General features: G+C 45.4%; 1 protein-coding gene across 6 annotated transcripts in view; it reads left to right on the plus strand.

Moving 5' to 3' along the window:
- The window catches only part of PPP1R13B (protein phosphatase 1 regulatory subunit 13B), a 99,105-nt gene that overhangs the window by 63,890 nt on the left and 9,954 nt on the right, over positions 1-25,261 (plus strand). For 3 of the 6 annotated variants that reach the window (XM_038751222.1, XM_038751231.1, XM_038751194.1), the window contains exons 5-13: positions 3,275-3,376; positions 7,279-7,453; positions 7,830-8,026; positions 10,420-10,584; positions 12,736-12,916; positions 15,659-15,772; positions 18,893-19,062; positions 20,448-20,949; positions 23,500-24,269. In XM_038751222.1, the coding sequence (XP_038607150.1) occupies positions 3,275-3,376; positions 7,279-7,453; positions 7,830-8,026; positions 10,420-10,584; positions 12,736-12,916; positions 15,659-15,772; positions 18,893-19,062; positions 20,448-20,949; positions 23,500-24,269 (2,376 nt within the window). The remainder of the gene's footprint in view (positions 1-3,274; positions 3,377-7,278; positions 7,454-7,829; positions 8,027-10,419; positions 10,585-12,735; positions 12,917-15,658; positions 15,773-18,892; positions 19,063-20,447; positions 20,950-23,499; positions 24,270-25,261) is intronic. The other 3 variants (XM_038751204.1, XM_038751213.1, XM_038751242.1) reach the window with 3 other exon arrangements.

Here is a 25,261-nt window from a genome sequence, read left to right on the forward strand (position 1 = left end):
AGGTTGGCACAATAATCAAGGCAAGATAGAATAAGAGATTGGATTAACGTAGTAACGGTTTGGGTGGAGAAGACAGGGCGGATTACTATGACTAAATTGTTATTTCTATTATTATTACTATTTTTATTATTGTTATTACTACTGTTACTATCACCAGGTATTCTGTAAAGTATTGTGAGTTTCAGGTGGTAAAAATGTAATAACTAGAGATGTAGTCTACTGCTACAGTGTCCTGGGTTTACTGGAGCCAGGTGGAGTTCATCAATCAATCATATTTAGATCAGTCATATTCTAGACTGTGAGCCCGTTGTTGGGTAGGGACCATCTCTATACGTTGCCGACCTGTACTTCCGAAGCGCTTACTACAGTGCTGTGCACACAGTAAGTGCTCCATAAATGCGATTGAATGAATAAATGAACATTTATTGAGCACTTTCTGCTTGCGGAGCACTGTACTGAGCACTTGGGAGAGTACACTATAACAGAGTTGGTAGACAGGTTCTCTGCCCATAGTGAGTTTACAGTCTAGAAGGGGGATGCAGACATAAATATAAATAAATTTGGGATATGTATCTTAGTGCTGTGGGATTGAGGGAGGGGTGAATAAAGGGAGCAAATGCAAGAGAAGCTTGGCTCAGTGGAAAGAGCACGGGCTTGGGAGTCAGAGGCCATGGGTTCAAATCCCGGCCCCGCCAATTGTCAGCTGTGTGACTTTGGGCAAGTCACTTAACTTCTCTGGGCCTCAGTTACCTCGTCTTTAAAATGGGGATTAAGACTGTGAGCCCCCCGTGGGGCAACCTGATCCCCTTGTATCCTCCCCAGCGCTTAGAGCAGTACTTTGCACATACTAAGTGCTTAATAAATGCTATCATTATTATTATTATTATTATAAGTACAAAGGCGAAGCAGAAGGGAGTGGGAGAAGAGGAAATGAAGGCGTCTTGGAGGAGAGGTGCTTTAAATGAGGTTTTGAAGGTGGGGAGAGTGATGTCTGTCAGATATGAGGAGGGAGGGCATTCCGGGCCAGAGGAAGGACGTGGGCAAGAGGGCGGCGGTGAGATAGATGAGATCAAAGCAGCGTGGCTCAGTGGAAAAGAGCACGGGCTTTGGAGTCTGTGGTCATGGGTTCAAATCCTGGCTCTGCCCATTAGCAGCTGTGTGACTTTGGGCAAGTCTTTTCACTTCTCTGTGCCTCAGTTACCTCATCTGTAAAATGGTGATTAAGACTGTGAGCCCCCCGTGGGACAGCCTGATTACCTTGTATCCCCCCAGCACTTAGAACCGTGCTTTGCACATAGTAAGCACTTAATAAATGCCATCATTATTATTTTTGTAGTTCTTCTCTGATCCTTTCCAATTTCTCCAATTTATTTATTTTTTTAAGCAGTGGCCAAAACTCCATACAGTACGTTGGTGTGGCATCTTGTTGATGCTGCTCCGCACAAAGTAAGCGCTCAATAAATATGATGGAATGAATGAATGAATCTCAAAAGTGCATTGGTAATAATGGAGCTGATTCAGCTTGCAGTTGACTCTGGTGCCCAGGTTTTCTTTCTACTATATTATTGCCTAACCAATTATTCCACAAATTGGAACCTAGATCTAGGTTCTGTGGTTTTCATATATATATATGTATATGTGTATATATATATATATATATATATATATATACACACATATATGTATGTATATATTTTTTAAAAATTACCATGCTCACATAGAATTGAATTCCTGTCTTCCAGAATAATAACAACAATAATAATGGCATTTATTAAGCAATTACTACGTGCAGAGCACTGTTCTAAGCACTGGGGAGGTTACAAGGTGATCAGGTTGTCCCACGGGGGACTCACGGTCTTAATCCCCATTTTACAGATGAGGTAACTGAGGCCCAGAGAAGTTAAGTGACTTGCCCAAAGTCACACAGCTGACAGTTGGTGAAGTTGGGATTTGAACCCATGATCTCTGACTCCAAAGCCACTGAGCCACTTTCCACTGAGCCACTGCTTCTCAAAATGAAAGCAAACCTCAGATTCCCCCTTTATCTGCTCCCCTCCCCCACAGCCCTATTCTGATGCTTTTTATAAATTTGATATGCACACTCTTTTCCTTAGGTCATTGATTAAAAACAGTGTTCCACCTAATTCAACCGAATTTGGGAGAAAGCAGTGTGTAATGGAAATATAATATAAACTAGCCTCTTTAGTGCTATGTTGGGAAAGATTCTTGATCGGCATTTGCTTTTGTGAACATAAAATTACAGATTAAAGTCAACTGTTGTGACCTTTGTTTATTTTAGTACCAACGTCATTTCATTTTGTATTTGATTACAGTTTTAAAAGACATGAAAGCTCTTAACTGAGCCTAAAAGCTCACTTTAGCCAATGTTTTGGCTTCCTGAAGGAAACAAACCCTTAACTGTCAGATTTTCCCAAATTGTTTACTGGAATTCCAAGAATGGAGTGATCAATGTGACACGGCATTTGTTAAGTGTTTACTATGTGTCACGGCATTGTGCTTAATATTGGAGTAGAAATCAGATAATCAGATCAGACCCTGTGTTTGCCCCAAACTGGATTCATAGGCTAAGAAGAGGAGATAGGAGAAGCAGTTGGAAGCAGTGGGGCCTAATGGTTAGAGTACAGACCAGGAGCCAGAAGGACTTGGATTCCAATCCCGGCTCTGCCACTTATCTGCTCTTTGATCTTGGGCAAATCACTTCACTTCTCTGTGCCTCAGTTACCTCATCTGTAAAATGGGGATTAAGATTGAGCTACGTGTGGGTCAGGGACTGTATCCGTAGTACCATATATCGACCCCAGCACTAAGTACTATGCCTGGCGCATAGCACTTAACAAATACCACTAATTATTATAACAATAATAATAATTATTATCTTACGGACATTTTACAGATGAGGAAACCAGGACACAGAAAGCATAAGTGACTTTCCCAGGATCCCAGAGCAGACGTGGGACTAGAACCTGGGTCTGTGGACTCCCAGTCCTCTGCTCTTTCCACCATGTCAGACTACCTCTCCTGACAGTCATAGCTTTTTGTAGCCCAATATTAATTTTTCCTTTGAATTAGAAATTCAGAAATTGGCAAGGTAACTCATTTTTTTATTAAAGTGCTTTGCACATAGTAAGCGCTTAATAAATGCCATTATTATTATTTCCCAGAAACACATACAAGAAAATTAATGACTGGAATCTAACCCTGGAAAAACACAAATGTACATGTGTTGATTTACGGTGTTTCTTTCATTCTGCAGGTTGGAAATCCTCGGGTGGAACTCACACTCTCAGAACTCCAAGATATGGCTGCCAGACAACAGCAGCAAATTGAAAATCAGCAGCAAATGTTGGTTGCCAAGGTAAAATATCAGATACTGTGGCTTCTGACAATCTGGAGTTGTAATTAACACCTTGACTTACAGTTCATGTGAAAAAGGAGAGGGCAGTGTTTAAATATTTAAAACATCCCCGTTGGGTGGTTAAATAAATTCATACCCAAAGACAAGCAAAGTTTAGCTACTTTGGCACCTGCAGGGCAGAACTGAGACAACTACTAACTTTTTCAGGTAGAAGATAAAGGTTCATTTTGTGATGGGAACAGGGAAGTCGGGGGAAGAATTGTACCCACTCTGTATCGGTCTAGGAAATCCTTCTGCATTCTGAGCTGTTTTCTCAGCTGGTGCATTTGGTATTTGCCTGACCAGTTACTACTGTAAATCGTGAAGGCGGGGACTGAGATTTCATTGTCATGCTCAGTGCCGGGCATACAACTGGCATTGAGACAAATAAAAGAAAATGAAACACTACTGCCCAGTCTTCCATTTCTGCTGTTTGGTACACTGTGCAGGAAAACAAGGCACTCATTTAGCATGATCGTACTGAATAGCAGGTTCTTGGTAGCAAAGATGGCGGGAAATAAACATATACTAGACAGGGAAGTTGTCTTATGTGTCGCTTTTGTCATTTTGTTTAAGCAGTTAAATGGTAAGAGCGCTGCCATTTTAACCACAAGTTCACATTCTGAACAATTTAGCAATATTATTCTTCTTAGTGGGCTTAATGAAAATTCTCTGAAATTTCAAAACAGTGCAGAAGGAGGCCAGTTAACAAAGAAATAATGGAATTGATTCATGACTTAAGCTCCAAAAAATGTATCACAATATAATAATAATAATAATTTTGGCATTAAGCACTTATGTGCAAAACACTGTTCTAAGTGCTGGGGAGGATACAAGGTGATCAGGTTGTCCCATGTGGGGCTCACAATCTTAATCCCCATTTTACAGATGAGGTAACTGAGGCACCGGGAAGTGAAGTGACTTGCCCAAAGTCACACAACTCACAAGCAACGGAGCCGGGATTTGAACCCATGACATCTAATATGAATGGTTTTTTAGACACTCTTCTTATTATAAATCGGTCCTAACGTTCGGATCCCAGTTTTCAAAGTGTCTGATCCCCATGAACAAGTTTCAGAGTCTTTTATTCCCTCCTCTAGAATAAATATTTTGTTTCAACAGCCAGACATGTTCTTTTGTGTAAGGGGATTAGTTGAAAGTTCATTTAATATATCCCGTTTCTCTAATCAAATGATTCTGAAAGGATTTAGGCTTTGCAATATTTTAAGATTTTAGGAAAGTGAAGAATTAGGTGACTAACAATCCATATCATTCTCTTCTCTAATAATAGAATTGGTGAGAAGAGAATTTGAATGCTGTTCAACTGTGATATTTTACTGTAAACTACTGCGTCCATGCCCTGCCCTCACCAAAACTGATCTGGAAAATTGTCAATTTAAAAAGTAACCTGCTAGGCAATTATGAGGTGCAAAAATCGGGAATGTTTGAGCATTTGGTTCTTTACCCTCAAATTCTGGGCAACAGTGCCCTTAAATTATAATTCAGGGGGCATCATCCAAGTGTGCTGTCTGAGAGCCAGACGTGCTTGCGAGTGTGATGGGGGTGTGAGGGCATGTGAATCCCAATGGGGTGTGCTGCTCTGCCCCGAATATTCCTCCATTTTAGCTTTGAAAATGTTATTCCGAAAAGCTATATTGAAGGGAACATATGTACATTTCATATTTCATGCCCTGGATTCCAAGAAGCGTTTTGCTTTCACGAAGATGTACCCTAAGGAATCATTCTCCAAGTTTACGTCTTCAGGAACTGAGCTGGAAAAACGAAACACTTCCTTATTTGTCCGGCGCAACTGTTGTCATTTAAAGAAGCCAAAGCTTATCAACCAGCAGATCTCCTTATCTTTCCCAGTCTAAAATCCTCCGCTGGTCATTGTTCATTTCCTTTGGGAAATTGAGTAATGGAGGTTTGGGAGCCATTTTGCAACAGCAGGAAACCTGGCCGTAGTAGCAGGAAATTAATGCTGGAGGAAGCGAACAGATGTGTTTGAATGTAGAGGGAATTGTTTTGCCTTTTGTACAAGATAATAGTATTAAAATAAAAGCACGGGACTTTATTAACTTTTTTTTTGGTAAGACACTTCTTTCCAGTGTTTAATGGACTAAATGTGAAAACAGTGAAGTTCTTTTTATCCTAATATTGTCAGTATCTTGATCCTGATACAGTACCTTTAAAGGTTCCCCTTGTACATTTGTTCAGCACATCTGCTCAGCCACATGCATCATCCCTTTCCTGTCATACAGGCCTGTCAAGCTCATTCCTGTGGCTGGGCCGCTTATGATGTTACACCTGGATAGCCGAGCAGCGCTTTTTAAAAGCAGTCAATTCCTAATAAGTCCTTTGTAAAAATTAGGTTTTATCATTATCTGGAACAAGAGGAAACGGTGCCTAAAACAATCTGTTCTGTGCAGATTAATGGGTGGGGCATCCATGATCACGGAGGGAGTGGTCCACGATTAACCGGGAGAAAAAAACAGGAAGCGGGGAGACGGGAGAGGAGGAGACAAAATGTAGGAAGATTAGGGGCAGAGCAGCCCACGCCATTGGGGCTCACGTGCCCTCAGACCCCTCACACTCACAAATCAATCAATCATATTTATTGAGCGCTTACTGTGTGCAGAGCACTGTACTAAGCACTTGGGAAGTACAAGTTGGCAACATATAGAGACAGTCCCTACCCAACAGTGGGCTCACAGTCTAAAAGACACAAACACGTGTGCCCCTCAGCCCTCTGTCCGAGCAGCAGGAAAAGAGAAAAAGAGCCCAACTTCCTCTGTCCCTCCCTCCACCCCAGCAGCTCGATCCCCTTATTGTAGGCTGAAGGTGCTGCCACTGCCCTAGGGCTAATGTGGGGAATTTCATAATAATAATAATAATAACGATGGCATTTGTTAAGCGCTTTCTATGTGCAAAGCACTTTACTAAGCTATGGCGGGATGCAGGGTGATCAGGTTGTCCCACGTGGGGCTCAGTCTTCATCCCCATTTTGCAGATGAGGGAACTGAGGCCCAGAGAAATGAAGTGACTTGCCCAAAGTCACACAGCTGACAAGTGGCGGAGCTGGGATTAGAACCCACGACCTCTGACGCCCAAGCCCGGGCTCTTTCCACTGAGCCACGCTGCTTCTTCATGCAGTCGCTTCCATGGGTCCCCAGAGAGTGATGCCTCCCCTAAAGGCTAGTGCCCTCATCCAGACTGGGAAGCGGTGTGGCCTAGTGGAAAGAGCATGAGCCGGGACCCAGAGGACCTGGGTTCTAATCCCGGCTCTGCCACTTGCCTGCTGTGTGACCTTGGACAAGTCATTTCACTTCTCTGGGCCTCCATTGCCTAATCTGTAAAATGGGGATTTAGACTTTGAGCCCCACTTGGGACAGGGACTGTGTCCAACCCAATTTGCTTGTATACACCCCAGCTCTTAGTACATAGCCTGGCCTGGCACATAGCACTTAACAAATACTACAATTATTATTATAGTTGTTATTATTCTCTGTGCTTTGGTTTCCTCAACTGCAAAATGGGGATTCACTACCTTTTTGCCCCTCTTACTTAGAATGTGAGCCCCATGTGGGACAGGATCAGTCTCTGACGTGATTAACTTATATCTACCCCAGCATTTAGAACAGTGCTGAACACATAGTAAGTGCTTAACAAATACCATTAAAAAAAAAACCCCCAAAACACTCAGTTTGTGAGTTTGACTTCCCTCCTTCTTTTTGAACTACAGGTAGGCAAGTGAGGATCTGGAATGAAAGAGGATTTTAATTAGGCACTCATAGGAACTGGACTAACACCCATAATGAATACAGGAAGAAGAACCATTATTTTTAATTTTTTATTTTCGGTAGGAGCAAAGACTACACTTCCTGAAGCAGCAAGAGCGCCGGCAGCAGCAGTCTCTTTCTGAAAACGAAAAGCTTCAAAAACTCAAGGAGAGAGTAGAGGCCCAAGAGAATAAGCTGAAGAAGATCCGTGCCATGAGAGGACAGGTGGACTACAGCAAAATTATGAATGGCAATCTGTGTACGTCTGCTGCATACTGAACTAGAGGTCACTGGGTTAGAGGACTCTGGAAATAGAAAATGGGGGGAGGAATGGAATTTATCTCACTAGAAATTTTGCTTAATACATCTTCAGCTCTGCACGTTTCTTCTCTTTCTAGTGAGTCGCTCTCGTTCGCTAAAACTCTTCCAATTCATTTAGGCGAAGTAGGTTGCCCTAGAGGGTGGAAAAAAAGCCTGCCGATATTGGGGTTCTGCACTCCAGATGAACGTTCTCGTGGTCAATTAAATAATACCTTATATACTGTAATCCACGTGAACGTGCCTTTAGATCCATAAAGTCTCTGTTCTGTCATGCATTCTTGGAACTAAATCATTTTTCTTGTTGGGATCTGTAGCTGCTGAAATAGAGAGGTTCAGTGCCATGTTCCAGGAAAAGAAGCAAGAGGTGCAGACTGCAATTTTACGAGTAGATCAGCTCAGTCAACAGCTGGAGGACTTAAAAAAGGGGAAGCTGAATGGTTTCCAGCCGTACAGTGGAAAGCTGACGGGCCCCGCAGCGGTCGAATTAAAAAGACTGTACCAAGAATTGCAGGTAAGCCACGAGCAACCACAGGTCGATTAAAAACGGCTGCTCTTTTTTGTCAGTCTGTCAGTGGTATTTATTGAGTGCTTACTGTGTGCAGAGCACTGTACTAAGCACTTGGGAGATACAATAATCAGACACATTCCCTGCCCACAGTGAATTTAACAATCTAGAGCTTATGGTCTAGCACCTCTACTTAGTGTTGGCGGTGACCCCTCGTAACTGAGAAAAAACCATGAGGCATCAATCGAAGAGCAGATCCAGAATGCAATCAGTGGCGGATTTTTACTTGGTTTGTGACTCGTTTGGAAAGATACAGAACTTTCTCTTATCAAAAGAGTACCACATGCAGCATACTATGATGCGAAAGTTTGAGCAAATTTTGGGTCCTGCCCCTGCGACACCAGAGAGTGAACTGAATGAAACGGAGTGAAATTGTTTGGCTAATTAAAGCTCATGTGAACTAAATTTAGTGCATCTGTTTTTAAAGATTGGCTGTATAATGTTAATACCGTCAAGAGAAAAATTAAGTCATTAGCAGAATATAATTAAAGCTAATTTTTAAAATTTAGTTACATTTTCGCTTTGCTAAAGAGAGTAAAATAGTGTTTGAAGAGAAATCCATTTTCATTCTGCTTGAAGGTAAACATTGAATATTAAATGAAGGCTTTAATTACAAATTAAATGTAGCAAGAATCCACATGGCATCTTTCACTTCTTTGAAAAGACTTTTTCCACTCTTTGATGCAAGTGATCTCTGTCTGTTGAGCTAATCAGTGTAGGGTGAATAGAATTTTATTCCTCAGAGTACTAGTGGCTGTGGGAGTTACAAAGGAAGAACAAAGACTTTGTTTTTGCTGCATTACTGGGAGGGACTTAATAGATACATATCTACAAACATATAAATTCACATGAAGCATAAGAACACATGAAAAATATGAAAATACAACAGAAGCCAAATACAATTTGGAGAGCTAGCTAAATACTAAAATGGATTACATTTATTGGAACCAGAAAGGAAGCTTCATGGTCATAGTGGTCTCAGGAATGTTGTTTGGAAAAGGGTGTTAAAATAGGGGGAATTTCAGGGGTTGGCACCCAAGGATGGAAAGGTAAGTGGGCGGAAACCCAGGATTGATCTATCAGAGGTATATTTTGAGTACCTACAGAGTGCTAAGTGCTTGGGAGCATGCAGCAGTAGCAAAAAACACGCTTCCGTCCTCAAGAAGCTTACAGTTTAATGAGGGAGGCAGAGAAAAATCATGTAGAAATAGTGAAAGCAGGAAGAAGAATAAGGATATAGCAGGAATGTCAGTCAGTCAAAGGTATTTGCCTTGTGCCGAGCACTGTACTAAGTACCTGGGAAAGTACGGTACAAGAGAGTTGGTAGACACGATCCCTGCCTACAAAGAGCTTTCAGTCCACAAAGCTTACAGAGGAGAAGACAGACATTAAATTAAATTACGGATAGGGGATATGGCAGAGTTTGAAGAACACATGTAAGTGCTGTGGGGCTCGGAGTGGGTATCAAAGTGCTTAAGGGGTACAGACCTAAGTGCATAGGTGATGAAGAAGGAAGGACAAAGGGGTTGGGGAAATGAGGGGTTAGGGAAGGCATTTTGGCAAAGATAGTTTTAGTGGGGCTGTGAAGATGGGGAGAGTGGTGGTGTGTTGGATATGAAGTGGGAAGGAGTTTCAGGCCAGAGGGAGGAAATGGGCAACAGGGCGGTGCCGAGAAAAATGAGATCGAGGTGCAGTGAGTAGGTTGGCATTGGAGGAGCCGAGTGTGCAGGTAGGGTTGTAATAGGAAATCAGCGAGGTGAGGTAGGAGGGGGAGAGGTAATTGAGTGCCTTAAACCAGATAATAAGGAATTTGTTGATGCAGAGATGGATGGACAACCAGTGGAGGACTTTGAGGAGTGGGGAGAAGTGGACTAATTGTTTTTTAAACAAGTCATCCAGGTGGCAAAGTATGGACTAAAGAGAGAAGACAGGGAGGTCAGCAAGGAGGCAAGATGTAGTAGTTGAGGAAGAATATGATAACTGCATAAATCATTGAATGTAAAAATAAAAATATTAAACACACACACACACACACCCCACCCCCACCCCCCGAGGATAGGAAGGGAGAGGAATTTAGACTTTCCTAACTAGTTTTAGCCTTGGAATATTATGTTGTGTGGCCAATATGTATTCTTTATTTTCTGGGACCTAAGATAAGTGTGGACTGAGAATTGTTGGGGAAGTAATCTTGGAAATTGACTTTTGTACTAAGAAATTGTTTTGTCCTTTAGGATGTGTTAGTATCCATTAATGATAGAGAATTTGTTTTTACCTCCTTGGGAATTCACATTTGATTGTATAAGATGGAAATTGCAACAACTGTGATTTCTGTTTTAAAGATACGTAACCAGCTTAACCAGGAACAGAATTCTAAGCTCCAGCAACAGAAGGAACTCTTAAATAAGCGCAACATGGAGGTGGCAATGATGGACAAGCGGATCAATGAGCTTCGTGAGCGACTATATGGGAAAAAAATTCAGGCACGTCAAAAAGAAAACATTCCTGTAAGATAAACCACTAAACGCAGGCCCATTACCAAATTCTACAGCCTTACTTATTGCCATTTTCCCTCCAGCAGCAGACTGCTATGCACCCAAAAACAGAAAACCCTTGCCCAAATTGCCCAAATCCTTACAAAGTTGCCAGCTGTAGGTGGCAGAGCCAAGAAGGACCGGTGAGCAGAGAGGAAAAGTGATCAGCAGGATGCCCATTGAAGTAACACCCTAATCTCTTCCTTCTTCCCTCAGGGAAGGAGCTAAAGCCTAATGTGTGAGGGAGGAGAAGAGGTGAGGTTGGAAAGGGAACTTGTATGGAATTTAACCAGGAATCTGCCGCCACTGCCTTCCCTGGGTCTGCTACCTCGTGAATGGAGGCAGCTTCTTTGATCTCCCTCAAATCCCACTGTTTCATAGTCAGTCGTATTTATTGAGCACTTACTGTGTGCAGAGTACCATCCTAAGCGCTTGGAGAAAGTACAGTGTAAAAGTCACATTCCCTGCCCACAGTGAGCTTACAGTCTAGAGGACCTAGTGAGCACCTACTCCCTCTAGTCCCTCCCTCCAAGCCAAAAACTGTGGCCTGGCTCTGGGGACCACGTGTTCTCATATCTTCCAGTTTCTTGTGTGGGGGACCCCCAACCCTGCCACCCTGACTCTGGCTTTGAAATGTCTTGGGAAAGAAACTGCGTCTCCCAGGAGCTGTGAGCGCGACCTTGGGCGGTGGTGGGGAGGCTCAGGGAAGATTTTGGGGAGGATGCAGTAACTGGTCCTGCCTAAAGAGATAGTGAAAAATGGTATCTGGGAGACAGGTTTGAAATTTGGAAAAAGCTGGAGGGCTTGGGAATTCCTGATATAGGGGGAGCCACAATTTGTGAACCAAAGAGCTGCAAACCAGAAACTCAGTAGGGCTGAGAGCCACCGGTCATAAAACCTTCCTTTAACCAGAGTAGTGAGTGGTTGGTTGTCCTGGGGTGGGGAGGAAAGTGGCGAGTGGTGGGAGGGCAGACTGTCCCAGGGAGTTGATGTGCATTAGCCAACGAGCAAGAGGCAGCCAGGGCTGGGGTGGGCTGGACTCCCCACTCCTCCTGGTCATCCCCGCCGAAAAGACTGCAGCAGTGGCACTCATCTGGTGGCAAAATAGTAACGTCTATGTGTGGGGCAAGCTCTACAGCAAGTGAAGAAGTGCCCCTCATGGCTCACTAGATGCAATTTGGCCCTCCCGGTCTAATGTACATCAGCCGTTGTTGTCATCATCCTCATCTTTCTTGGGGCAGTAGTTCCATGGTAACAATCCCACTAAGGTGCATCTTCATATTAATTTGTGTTCGCCAAGAGTCCGTTGTTTCAATCCTCATCATTGCAGTAAGAACACCGTCCCAGGGTTTCCTGGGAGGTAGTAGCTAAATGGATACTTCTCTTGGGTACTTCCATAGTGTTACTGCCAGGCTGAAGCTCTCTAAGGGCTGGGGAAGGATAGTAATTTAGTCCTAGCATAAGGAGACCAGAGCAAAATCTGAGTTCTAATAGATTGAATTCCTAGACACAGTCACAAGGGGTTCTTCCCCATGAACCTCCCTTGAAATGGGAAGTTGGTTGTATGAGGAGGGAAACTTTCATGTGACCATGGAAATCCTGAAGTGTGGTAATCAACTCGGTTATTCAAGATTCTTTCAGTATTTATGAACTTAGAAATTCATAAGCAAGCCTAAATTGGTCACTGGGAGCAGGACGGGGCTCAATTTGAAGAGTACGTGATACATGGGGAAACATTTCTTTGTACCGCAAGGACTGAGCATATGGAATTCACTACCACAGGAAGGTGTGCAGGCAGAAAATACAAACAGTAGGTTCAAGAGGAATTGGACAAAATCCATTGACAGGTCTATTAAAAGTTACTTGGAGGAAAGCTAAGGCTGAAGTTTTCTTTACCAATTAAGATGAATGTCCCAGAGGAAACCATTACACGGTTCCTCCAAGGGACCCGTTTCCTTTTTTGGAGAATCCACATCATGGATTTTTACGCACCATTGGTCTGAGCTATAATGGCAGTTTTCATGTTCTCATTAAAGATAGTACCCTGCTTTACCATCACCCACTAGAAAGTTTACACCAGTTTTCTCTCCTCCCCTCCCACCACCCCCACCCCTTAAATTATAGCTAAATCGCGTTAATGGAACATCATCACCACAGTCATCCTTGAGTGCATCTGGTAGAGTAGCCGCCGTGGGGCCTTACATCCAAGTGCCTAGTGCTGGCAACTATTCACTACCCGTCGACCCTGAAAAGCCACAGTCTCTCACTGTTGGTTCCAGCGCAACTCACGGAAGATCCAAATCCGGTAAGACCTGGAGCAGAATTTGTACCTTTCCTGCGAAAAATTGTGAAATTTTGAAAAAGATAATGACCTTTAAACTGATGGAGGTACAGTTACAATCCCCAGTAAATAAAATCTTGGCGTTCAGTGAGCGCTATGGGCTGGGGTTAGGTACAAGCTTATGAGACACAATCCCTGTCCCACGTGGGGCTCCCAGCCTATTCCCATTGTACAGATGGGGAAACGGAGGGCCAGATTGTTTAAGTGACTTGACCAAAGTCACACCCAGGTGTCCTGACTCCTGGTCCCATGTGTTTCCCATTAGACCACACTGCCTCTGATCTCATGCTGAGACTTAGGTGTGGGTGTGTCCTGCCCATTGGTACTATATTCTCTGTTGGGTAGAATTGGTGTGAGTCACTGTTAATCTTTCCCCTGCCTTCTCCTAGGGCTGCTTTTCCATTGACTGTTAGGCAATCGAGAGATCCAGATATGAGTGTTTTGGGTTTTTTTTTTGCCTTAAAGTGTTGAAACTCTTTCCAAGCTTATTCTGGAACCCAATAACCAGATTTTCCTATTGTCAACTTTTTTTCTCACTTCTGTAAGAAACTGATCCCATTTGCCTACATTGCCATTACTTTCCAACTCTGCTGTCTGCCCATTTGGAAGTGAGTGGCCCCTCTTTCCCTATCCCCCTTTTCATGCATAAAGTATACTGTGGGAAGAAGCTGGAGTTTTGGGGTGTATACATTATCTCTTTGAGATCATCAAAGCATTATTCTTGCTCCTGCAGCAGAAAGGTATGAATGGTACTTGCTGGCCCCCCAAAGACTAACTTCTTCTCTGAGTCTTGCTCCTACACAGTAACTCAAGAAAGTGGGAGGAGCTTGACAGGTGCTGACCTAAAATGCAGAACTTTTCCTCGAGTTTCAAAAATGTGATCGCCAGTTTGGTCTTGGAGATCACAAATCTCAGCCCAGGGATGGATTTGTTTGTACTTGTCCCAGGCCCATTTCAAGCGTAGTGAACTGAGCGTGTATTTCTAGAAAAGGAAGAAGTGTTTATGAAGAACAGATCTGTCATAGTTGGGATGGAAAACAAGCCCCCCAAAAGACTGTGCCTTAATAATGAATGTTTTTGCTTTGTTCCTATCAATAAGAACTTCAAAATGTAAGTGATTTACTTGCTGTTTGTTCCTTTCGTGAGCAGCCAGATTCCCTTAGTAGAAATGTTAAAGTGACGCACATTCCTCCTTCTGTTGCCTGAGAGTAAGTAATCAGTTTAGCCAGTCGACTTCCCCTGATGACTTTATTCAAAACTTTGTGGGTCTGGGTGTAGGAGAGCTGACAGCGTAATAAACACTTGCCAGCGAAAGGCTGCTGGAAGTTCCCGTAGACAGCCTGAACCACGAGGTGGGTGGCGTAGGGGGAGGTGAGCATCTAAGAGAAGAATGTCTCCAGTATACCTGCTGCTACTTCTTCTGGAATGAGGGCACTGTGGCTGCCACTCCTGCCCCTTGGTTTCAGGCTCCCCACGGTGCCCCGGCCTGCCTGGAAGGCAGGGGAGGAGAGGCCGGCCAACCAGATAATACACGTCTCCAGAATGACTCCAAATTACATGGGCCCATAGGAGTGGGCATTGGTGCAGCCGTGGGTTGGTGTGCCACCCTCTGGTATGCCGTCAAGGTCGCCAACCCTTCAGATGATTGCACTGTTGCTTCTGGAGGTCTTACCTTTATGCAAAAAGGAGGGACGGCACAAACTTCTGTGGACGTTTCTCCTTAAGCAGTTACTACCGTTATTACCATGGTATTTGTTAAGCACGTACTGCGTGCCAAGCACTGTTCTCAGCGTGAGGAAGATACAAGTTTGGACACAGTCAGCCGGTCGTATTTATTCAGCGCTTACCGTGTGTGGAGCACCTTACTAAACTTGCACTTCCCAAGCGCTTAGTGCAGTTCTCTGCACACAGTAAAAGTGCTCAATAAATACGATTGAATGAATGAATGAACAAACACTTGGGAGAATACAGTGTAAGTACAGTGCTCTGCACACAGTAAGCGCTCAATAAATACAATTGATTGAATGAATGAACGAACACTTGGGAGAATACAGTGTAACAGGCACATTCCCTGCCCGCGACAATAGTCCAGCGGGGGTTGTCCTGCATGGGGCTCACAGTCTTAATCCTCCTTTTACAGATGAGGGAACTGAGTCACGGAGAAGTGAAGTGACTTGCCCAAGCCACGTGGCAGAGCCGGTATCAGAATCCAGGTCCTCCGGCACCAAAGACTGGACTCTTTCCACTAGGCCACGCTGCTTCTCTAATAATCATAAGGCTTGGGCAGGGAATATGTCTGTTTATTGTTATAGTGTACTCTCCCAAGCACTTAGTACAGTGCCCTGCACATAGTAAGCACTCAAATAATAATAATGATGGCATGTATTAAGCGCTTACTATGTGCAAAGCACTGTTCTAAGCGCTGGGGAGGTTACAAGGTGATCAGGTTATCCCATGGGGGGCTCACAGTCTTAATCCCCATTTTACAGATGAGGTAACTGAGGTACAGAGAAGTTAAGTGACTTGCCCAAAGGCACGCAGCTGACAATATGATCGCGTGAATGACTGACTCTGTCCACTGGGTCCCTGGAAAGTTTTTGATGATATTATATCCTGGGAGGAAGCCCTCACAAGTTCGGCAATGGTGGGGTGGGGACGTGGTGGGGTCTTTCTGACTACTGCTTTTCTGGTTCTTGTATTACACAGATGATCAGAGTAGACACAAGGTGACTAAGTCATGGACAGTGTCAGATCTTGATGTCGGACCTCCCAACAGCTCTTCACAGCATTCTGCACGCTCTGCAGTGCACTTTTTAAACTGTATGTCAACAGAAGGGCTTTGGGGAGCAAAGCCAGGATGGGCTTTAAAATCAGTTAAATCAACAAATCAAATTTTTTCCAAAGTAATACTCTTCCAAACTGATGTCTCTGGAGCAATTACAAACCTAGACTGCCTTTGGAATGGAGAGGTCAATTGAAGATCTCTTTTTAAGAAGTGTAATTGCCAGGAAATATCATGTAGAAAAAGGGCAGTTCACAATGAATGCGAAGCAAAGGATTCGAGAGAAAACAGGACAGACGACTGTGGGAGAGTGCGTGAAAAACTTCTGCACTACAAATTAAGGGACAATAAGATTGAGGGGGAAGATCGGCCTGCAGGACAGCCTGATTTCCAAGAATCTAGGATTCGTTTTAACATCATCATCATCATCATCATCAATCGTATTTATTGAGCGCTTACTATGTGCAGAGCACTGTACTAAGCGCTTAGGAAGTACAAATTGGCAACACATAGAGACAGTCCCTACCCAACAGTGGGCTCACAGTCTGAAAGGGGGAGACAGAGAACAAAACCAAACATACCAACAAAATAAAATAAATAGGATAGATATGTACAAGTAAAATAAATAAATAAATAAATAAATAGAGTAATAAATATGTGTAATTCCGTCTTTAAGTGAATCAAACTGTTTAGTCTACCTCTTCTAGGTGTAAGAAAACCCCATCCCAAAATGGGATCTTTTTGCTTTAGGGGTATATGGAGAGAGAGCACAATATTCCTCTTGACCCTAATATTGCTCAGTTCTACCCCGAAGGATGAACTATTATCTATTTGATTATTATCAAGTCATCTAGATACAGTGGGATTTCTAAACCCTCCAGAACCTAGGTGCCTCAGAAACGTTGAGGGCATTTCTGTCCCTTAGGTGTTAAGTGCAAAACAATAGACTGTGTAAATCGATAGGTACACGCGTGCTTTGAGGCGTGGCAGTTAGTGCTAATGTACTGGGGAAGAGGCTGAGAGGATAAGGCCCGCAGAAAAGAAAATGAATTGGAGAATGCTTCCTGGAAGAGGTGGGATTTCAGGAGGGGCTTTGCAAATGGAGAGAAGGAGGGACAGGGACCCATATCTGTGTATTCTTTCACAGCTGTTAGTACAGTGCTCTGCACAGTAAGCGCTTCGTAAATACTACGGCCTGGCGGGTTTGAAAGGGGGAGGGTGGCCCAAGCCGGAGGAGAGGCGTGAGCAAGGAAGTGGGAAGCAGGAGTTGAAAATGAGACACCGAAAGAAACCGAGCTTGGGAAGAATGAATCCGTGTCAAAAAAAAAAAAAATCTGTTCCCAACTATCTTGAAGAATGTGGCCCTCACAAAATAGAATGATGTTTTGAAATGAGGACATTTTGCTAGGGCCCATCCAGTGTTGTGCTGCAGTTCTGTTTTTTTTTCCTTTATGAACTATGTGAGGTTATTAGTATTAAGGGTTTGTTTCCAGAAAAATACAAAGGGAAAACAAAAAAGTGCTCCTATTCTTGTTCCTTTACAGACCGTCCATTGCTGTTCTGATCACTTGTCCCTAGAGGCTACTAAACCACCTCCCTTTCACCATCTGCAGTCTCCCCTCCCTCCGCCTCCAAGACCAACATCATCAGCAACAGTGATATTTAGTGAGCGCTTATTATATGAGAGCACTGTACTGAACACTTGGGAGAGTACAAGAGAGTTGGCAGACATTTTCCCTTCCCACTAGAAGCTTACAGTCCAGAAGGGGGAGAGAGCCAACAGTCTAAGGGGTTGACAGAAATGAATATAAAGTGAATAATTAATAGTAGATAACTTAAAGAAACGTATGTAAGTGCTGTGGGGTTGAGATTGCAGACCACACGGGAACACAAGGGCGCTCAGTGTGCTTTCATCTCAGCCCTTAGTGATTCCCCCTCTGTAAGGGGTCCAACTTCCAGTCAAACTTTAAACCCCTAAAATCAGAAATGACGAACACCTGAAAACTCACCGTAAAAGAGTGAGGACCCTGTGATGGATCTTTATGGCAATACAAGTCCCTTAGAGGCCGGTCATGTCACCCCGGGTCCTGAAAGCACCTAGCACATTGTGGGGTTCAGGGAAGATTGAGTAACCTTTGGTTCATCTCAACTCTGTGGCTGAAAGCGTTGTTGAAAACTGCAGGGAGCCCATTTCCTCTGTCACCAGAGGCCGAGTCTCAGCTTTAAAATGAAATCTTTTTCAATTAATCCGTTGTATTTATCAAGTGCTTACTGGGCACAGAGCATTGTACTAAGCTCGTGGGAGCGCACAACAGAATTAGCAGACACATTCCTTGCCCGTAAGGAGTTTCCAGTTTAGAGGGGGAGATTCTCTTTTAAACAAAGCTAAAGAACTAGTTAAGAATTGTTTCAATTGTAGTAGCATGATTATAGCAGTGGTACAATCCAAAGATCATTGTAAGTTTTGGAAGATGCTTTTGGAAAATCTTTCCTTTTGTAGCTTTCAAGGAAATGAGCGCTTATGAATCGACTCTCCAATCATCACACTAAATGATAATTCTGCAACCGAATGGCCGCTCTAAATTTCTATCTAGTCATTTCATTGGAAGTCTTTTTTTTTCAATAAGATGAAAAATTTCCATCTGCGGCAGTATTTACGCTGATTAATATTAGCTACATGCTTGGATTGCTTGCTCTGGAAAATGGAAGTGGTATCTTAGTTGAGGGGAGGGAGGGACCCTCTCAAGTGAGGCTCATCACCACTTGCAGGCACCATCTGTCTGAGCCCCCAAAGCTGACTTGGGGGGTTTCCCGAAAATACCAAACCTGGCTTACCTTGTAAAGTAGGTCGATTGATTTAAGAATCTAATTCTCTCTCATTTAGATCTGGACTCATTTAATTGGACAAAATTATTTTAACCACTGAAGTTGAATAAGTAGCATGGTACGCTTGGGTGCGGGGGAAGGGGTTGTGGGAACACTTCGCCTTGGGGACTGAATGATGAGCATTACTTTGATTTCCGGCATGTTGCGGCTCTTGATTTGATTCAGCTGATTTTAATAGAGATTTCGCTCGGCTTTCTCGTTAGGTTTCACTCGGCTGTCTCGTTAACAGTGGTAAGCATGGGTAATCTTAAATTGCAACCTTCTTTTTCAAGCTAATGATGGAACCTGGCCCACGTTAAAACAGAACTCTAGCACCTCAATGAAAGCGGCTCAGATTTCTAGTGATGACTGGAAGGAACCCGGCATGGATGGGGCTTTAAAACAAGGAACTATTTCCAGTCAGCCGTTGCCTTCATCCGCCTTAGGCACTTCTGAAAAGCTGGTAGGCCGTCTATTTCCCCTTTGCTCTACAAAAAGGAAATAAGCGTTGACTTAAGTTTAATACATTTCAATACATGCCTGATTTAAATTGAGCTAGTTTGGGGGGTTTTGTTTTCACTTTAAAGTATCCCTCAAGACTGTTCACTTGCTCTTGTTTCAGGCTTCTTCTACTCTTTATTTCATAGCACTTCATGCCATTCTGGGTGGCTGTTTAATAAATCACCATCAGTATCCTTCTTGATGGTGTTTATTGAGCATCTGCTGAGCGCAAAGCACAGTACTCCCAAGCAAGACAGACATTGCCTGTCCTCAAAGAGATCCCAGTCTAAACGGGAGGACCCACAAAAATGATTGACAAATAGTGGGAGTGGGGGTGAGAACGAAGGTATAACATGTAGTGGTACAGATATGTCAGGATGAATTAGCTGAATCAGTCATGCACGTACTGCAAATAAATAACCGAAGAAAGGTGACGGTTGATGAAGCCACACTTAGATTTTTTTTTTTTAAAGTCCTGACAGACTCTCCTTGTTAATCGGCAAATATTTAACGGTCGAGTGCCGAAACCATCTCAGATCCTTGGGTGAACCATTCGAGTAGCTCCACCAATAATTAGAACTGACCTCTACCTGAAGACATTGTCTGTCCTCGTTTGTTCATTTTGCACCCTTTGGCTATTTACACCTGTTATGTTCCCCCAAATCAATCAATGGTATTTACTGAGTGCTTACTGTGTGCAGAGCACTGAACTGAGCACTTGGGAGAGAACAGTACAGTAGAGTTACCTAGATGCCGATGATTAAAGTTTTCTAGTGTTACAGTTGCAGAAGACTCAATCAGCGGTATTTATTGAGTGCTTACTGTGTACAGAGCACTGTATTAAGCGCTTGGGAGAGGACAATACTACAAGGTCGGTAGACACCGTTCCCCACCCACAACCAGCTGACAGTCTAGAAGATTGCCCTTATTTGGTTTGCAGTCCACCTTACTTGTCTGTCGGATTTGTTTTTGCTGTCACTTCTAAATTCCAAACACTCTAGGACTCACTGGTTCATAAGGACTAGTCTGCCTTTGAGAATGCAAGACCGAAAGTGCCCCCTCCAAGACAACAAAACTTGTCATTAATTGGCACGTGCCTGTCCTGATCCCGTATTACCCTTCTAATTCTGGGGATATCGACCCCTTGGAGCCGATAAGAATCGATGTGCCTTCAAAGTGGGGGCAGTCCCACTTTCCCCTCGGTGGGTCAGAGGGGTGGCGGCCATGAGTGGTAGGGCAAAGGCAAGGCGGTTTGGCTTTTAGTTTCATTCAATGTCATGGACAAAGGAGACCAGCTTCTTACGAGCTCCTTTTTCCCTTCTTTTCTCCTCCCCGATGGAAACGCAGGGCCTCGATGTCGGAAAGGGGCCCCCAACCGTCCTCGGGTTAGGCAAGCAGCTGCCCCAGAATTACGGGACCTACCCGAGCCCTGGGCCTCTGGGGCCAGGGTCTACAAACTCCCTAGAAAGGAGGAAAGACGGCAGCCTGCCTCGATCCGGAGCCAGCGGGACCGGGCGGCAGAAGCCAGCGCCCCTGACGCCGGCGAGTAACGTGCACCAACCCAGCTCCTCCCAACAGATCCAGCAGAGGATTTCCGTCCCACCGAGCCCCACGTACCAGCCGTCCAGCTCTCCGTTGTTCCCGGCTGGAGACGGCAGGCCTGAACTCCCCTTAACCGTGGCCATTCGGCCCTTCCTGGCTGACAAGGGATCCAGGCCTCAGTCCCCCAGGAAAGGACCTCAGACTGTGAACTCGAGCTCCATTTACTCCATGTATCTTCAGCAGGCAACGCCGCCCAAGAATTACCAGCAAGCAGCCTACGGTACCCTAAACAAATCCGTAAAAGCAGGTAGGGCATATTTAACAGTAATAATAATAATAATGATATGGCATTGGTTAAGCACTTACTACGTACCAGGCACTGTACTAAGCGCTGGGATGGATACAAGCAAATCAGGTTGGAAGCGGTCCCTGTCCGTCCCAATCCCCATTTTACTGATGAGGTAACTGAGGCCCAGAGAAATGAAGTGACTTGCCCAAGGTCATACGGCACACAACTGGCAGAGCTGGGATTAGAGTATTTATAATCTGCCTTCCCTTGCGGGGCAAAGTTTGTCCACCCACATGAAAAGTCGTCTGTACAATTCCAAAGCAGATTGAAGGAAACGCTTTTTCCTCCCAAAAGTGGGGTGGGCGGGGGAGCCTCATACCAAAGAATTAGTTCAAGTTTGTTTCCTTAAATGACCCAGTAACACCACCTTGTTTTGATTGTATAAATGGTCTTTCACAACTGGGAATTGAAAGCCACTCATAAAAATATTAAGAACCAAAATATCAATGAGCCAAAGCTTGCTCGGTTTGTTTTCGGAAGACCATTTTGAGAGAGTTTGACCAAACCTCCTAAAAGGGAATTTTGTATAGTCAGACTTTACATAACTCGGGTAGGAACAAAGACGGAAAGTCTATTTACAGCAGACCTGCAGTAAATAAGCGAATGCTCGCCTGCCCAGCTCTCCGTCTTCCTGTCTGGGCTCTAGCCCTTCCCCGAAGTAGGACGGTTGAGGGGGACCCTGCTAGAAGGAATATGGTCCCTGTCCAGGTAGGCCTTGATCTCTACTTACAGCGCTAGCCTCTTTGGAACCAAACAGAAGGGGCTAACTTGAAGAGTTTTGGTTTTTTAAAGAGGACGCCGATGGAGGTATTTTAAAACTGTTTAATTGGCCAGAGGGCGGGTGAGTGGACTGTTCAGTGTGATGAAGTTTTTGACACACCAGGGTTGGTCCCAAAAGGACTTTCCTGTTTTAAAAAAAACAACAAACCAAAACTTGAGAAACTCTTCACTCTTGATGTGAGCAAGGGAGTTAGAGAAAGGGAGAAAGGGAAAAGGCAGTCTTTCTTCTTCCCTTTGTTGGTGAGATGGCGGGGATATGCGGTCTGGAAGAGGGAAAATCTGTCATTCCCAGCCCAGATTCCAGGGTGGCATCTACGGGATCCACCTCAGCTGGAGTGGTCTGGGGGAGCCAGGGTGCTCTAAAGGTGTCCTCCAGGTCTAGAACCAGCTTGGGCACTGGAGGAAGGGAGAGGTTCCATTTCAGTTGTTCCCCAGAGGTCCCGGGAAGGCCTGGAAATCCAGCAAGACTCTGAGTTGTCTGTCACCAACCCCTATATTAGTAATAACAGTGATTCTGTTCTTGGATAGATACAAGGTGATCAGCTCAGATCTCTTTCCCACAGGGGACTCTCATTCCAAGAGGGAGGGAGAGCAGGTATTTTATCCCATTTTTCAGATAAGAAAACAAAGGCCCGGAGAGGTTAAGTAATTTGTGCAGGGTCACAGAGCAGTCCAGGGACAGAGCCGGGATTAAAAACAGGGTCTCCTGATGCCCAGCCCCACGCTCTTTCCACTAGGCAGCAGAGTTTTTCCCAAAGGGTCCATTCTGGACCACTTTAGCCCCACTTTTGGGCACTCTCCCCCATGATCAGCCAACCAGGGAAGGGAGAATTAACTTCTCAGCCATGTGGGAGTAGTGATCTTTCGCTGTTTCCATTGGGTCAACATATTGGTTTTAGGATACTGATTCCCTTCTGGTTTGATGATGGATCGTTTAGGGGCTGCTTTCTGTCTGCTGAATTCAGGGACAGCCAAATATCCCAGCCTCTCTAAAGATTTACAGCAGAACCCTAGCCCTCGACTGGAGAGCTTTTGAGCCCCGGAGGAGTCATTCATTCAGTAATATTCATTGAGCACTTACAGTGTGGAGAGCACTTTACTAAATGCTTGGTAGAGTACAGTACAGCAATAAACAAGACACATTCCCTGCCCACAATGAGCTTACAATCCAAAAGTGGGCAGACACATTAATATAAAAATTAATAATAATAATTGTGGTATTTAAGCACTTACTACGTGCCAGGCACTGCACTAAGTCCTGAGGTGGATACAAGCAAATCAGGTTGGGCACATTCCCCGTCCCATGTGGGGCTCACGGTCCCAATCCCCATTTTACAAATGAGATAACCGAGGTACAGAAAAGTGAAGAGACTTGCAGACAAGTGGTGGAGCCATATGTACAAAGTACAGGGGGGCTGGGAGAGGGGAGGAACAGAGGGAGAAAGGGCCACACAGAAGAGAGTGGGAGAAGAGGAAAGGGCGAGGGGGGCTTATTCTGGGAGGACCTCCTGGAGGAGATGTGCCTTCAGTAAGGCTTTGTGGGATTTGAGGAGGGAGGGCGTTCCAGGCCAGAGGCAGGACATGGACAAGGGGTCGGCGGTGAGTTAGTCGAGATGGAGGCACAGTGAGGAGGTTAGCATTAGAGGAACGGGCCCATTTCACTGAGATTAGCCACTGCCCGGATTATCCTTCCAAAGATGCTCATTCTGCTATTTCTCTCCCCTTCAGTATATGGCAAGCCCGTCCTCCCGTCGGGTTCCACCTCTCCGTCGCCCTTACCGTTCCTGTACGGCTCTCTGCCCCCAAGCACGCCCCAGCCTCCGCCTCCCGCCGACCTCCCCGAGAGAGACCAGGAGCAGGAGAGTCTACCCCCGCCGGGCGACAACAGCAACGTGGAGAACATCCCCCGGCCCCTCAGCCCCACCAAACTCACGCCCATCGTGCACTCCCCGCTCCGCTACCAAAGCGACGCAGATCTGGAGGCCCTGCGGAGGAAACTGGCCAACGCCCCTCGCCCGCTGAAGAAGCGCAGCTCCATCACGGAGCCGGAAGGCCCCAGCGGCCCCAACATCCAGAAGCTGCTCTATCAGCGCTTCAACACCCTGGCCGGGGGGATGGAGGCGGCGCCTTTCTACCAGCCGGGCCCCTCGCAGGATTTCATGGGCACCTTAGCCGACGTGGATAACGGGAACGCTAACTCCAATGGCAATGTCGAGGAGCCCGCCCCCGCCCCCCAGCCCGCCGCCCCTCTGCCCGAAGCCCCTCCCCCGTCGTCTGACGCCAACGACAACGAGTTGCCTTCCCCCGCCTCCGAGGAACCCATCGGCTCGGAGACCACCATCCCCAGCCCGGAGACGGCCGAAGACGACAACAACAATCTGGCCATCTACCCATCTACCGAGCGGGCACCGAGCCCCCTAGCCGAGGCCGGCTCTCCTGTCCGAGAGGAAGTCCCTCCTCCCTCCACTCCCCCGGCCGTCCCTCCGGCTGTCCCGACGGTAAGCGACCCCCGGCCCAAGCCCGGCAGCCCAGTCCCGGGGAGCACCGAGCCTGAGACTCCCCGCAAAAGTAGAACGGGAGACTCGCGCGGGATGAAACCGGAGGGTTGGAAGAGACCCATGAGAATTTGGCTAGTCATCCCCTGCTTCCAGGCGATACTGCCCTGGCTTTTAGACTCTCCACAATGGTCTGGTGTACCTCAATGAGGTTCTTTCTTGCTTCTCCCTTAGATTCCCCACCCAGTTTGGGCCCTTTCCCTTTTCATTCATTCACTCATTCATTCAGTGGTATTTATTGAGCACTTACTGTGTGCAGAGCACTGTACTAAGCACTTGGGAAAGTGCAGTACAACAATAAACAGTGATATTCCCTGCCCACGATTAGCTTACAGTCTATAGTGTGGGAGACAAACATTAATACAAATAAATAAAATACAGATATGTACATAAAGTGCCGTGGGGCTGGGACGGGGGGAAGAACAAAGGGAGCGAGTTAGGGCAACGCAGAAGGGAGTGGGAAATGAGGGGAAATGGGGCATGGTCTGGGAAGGCCTCTTGGAGGAGATGTGCCTTCAGTAAGGCTTTGAAGCAGGGGAGAGAATTGTCGGATTTGAGGAGGGAGGGCGTTCCAGGCCAGAGGCAGGACGTGGGCTAGGGGTGGGCAGTGAGATAGGCGAGATGGAGGCACAGTGAGGTTAGCGGCACCAGAAGAGTTAAGTGTGTGGCCTCGGTTGTAGAAGGAGAGAAGCGAGGTGAGGTAGGAAGGTGCAAGGTGTGTGAATGGGAAACCACTGGAATTCTCTGAGGAGTGGGATGACATGTCCTGAACATTTTTGTAGAAAAATGATCCGGGTAGCGGAGTGAAGTATGGACTGGAGTGGGGAGAGACAAGAGCATGGGAGGTCAGCAAAGAGGCTGATGCAGGAATCCAGGCAGGATAGAATGAGTGATTGTGGTACTAGTTTGGATGGAGTGGAAAGGGAGGATTTTAG

This window comes from Tachyglossus aculeatus, chromosome 1 (assembly GCF_015852505.1).
Source record: "Tachyglossus aculeatus isolate mTacAcu1 chromosome 1, mTacAcu1.pri, whole genome shotgun sequence".
Lineage (NCBI taxonomy): Eukaryota > Metazoa > Chordata > Mammalia > Monotremata > Tachyglossidae > Tachyglossus > Tachyglossus aculeatus.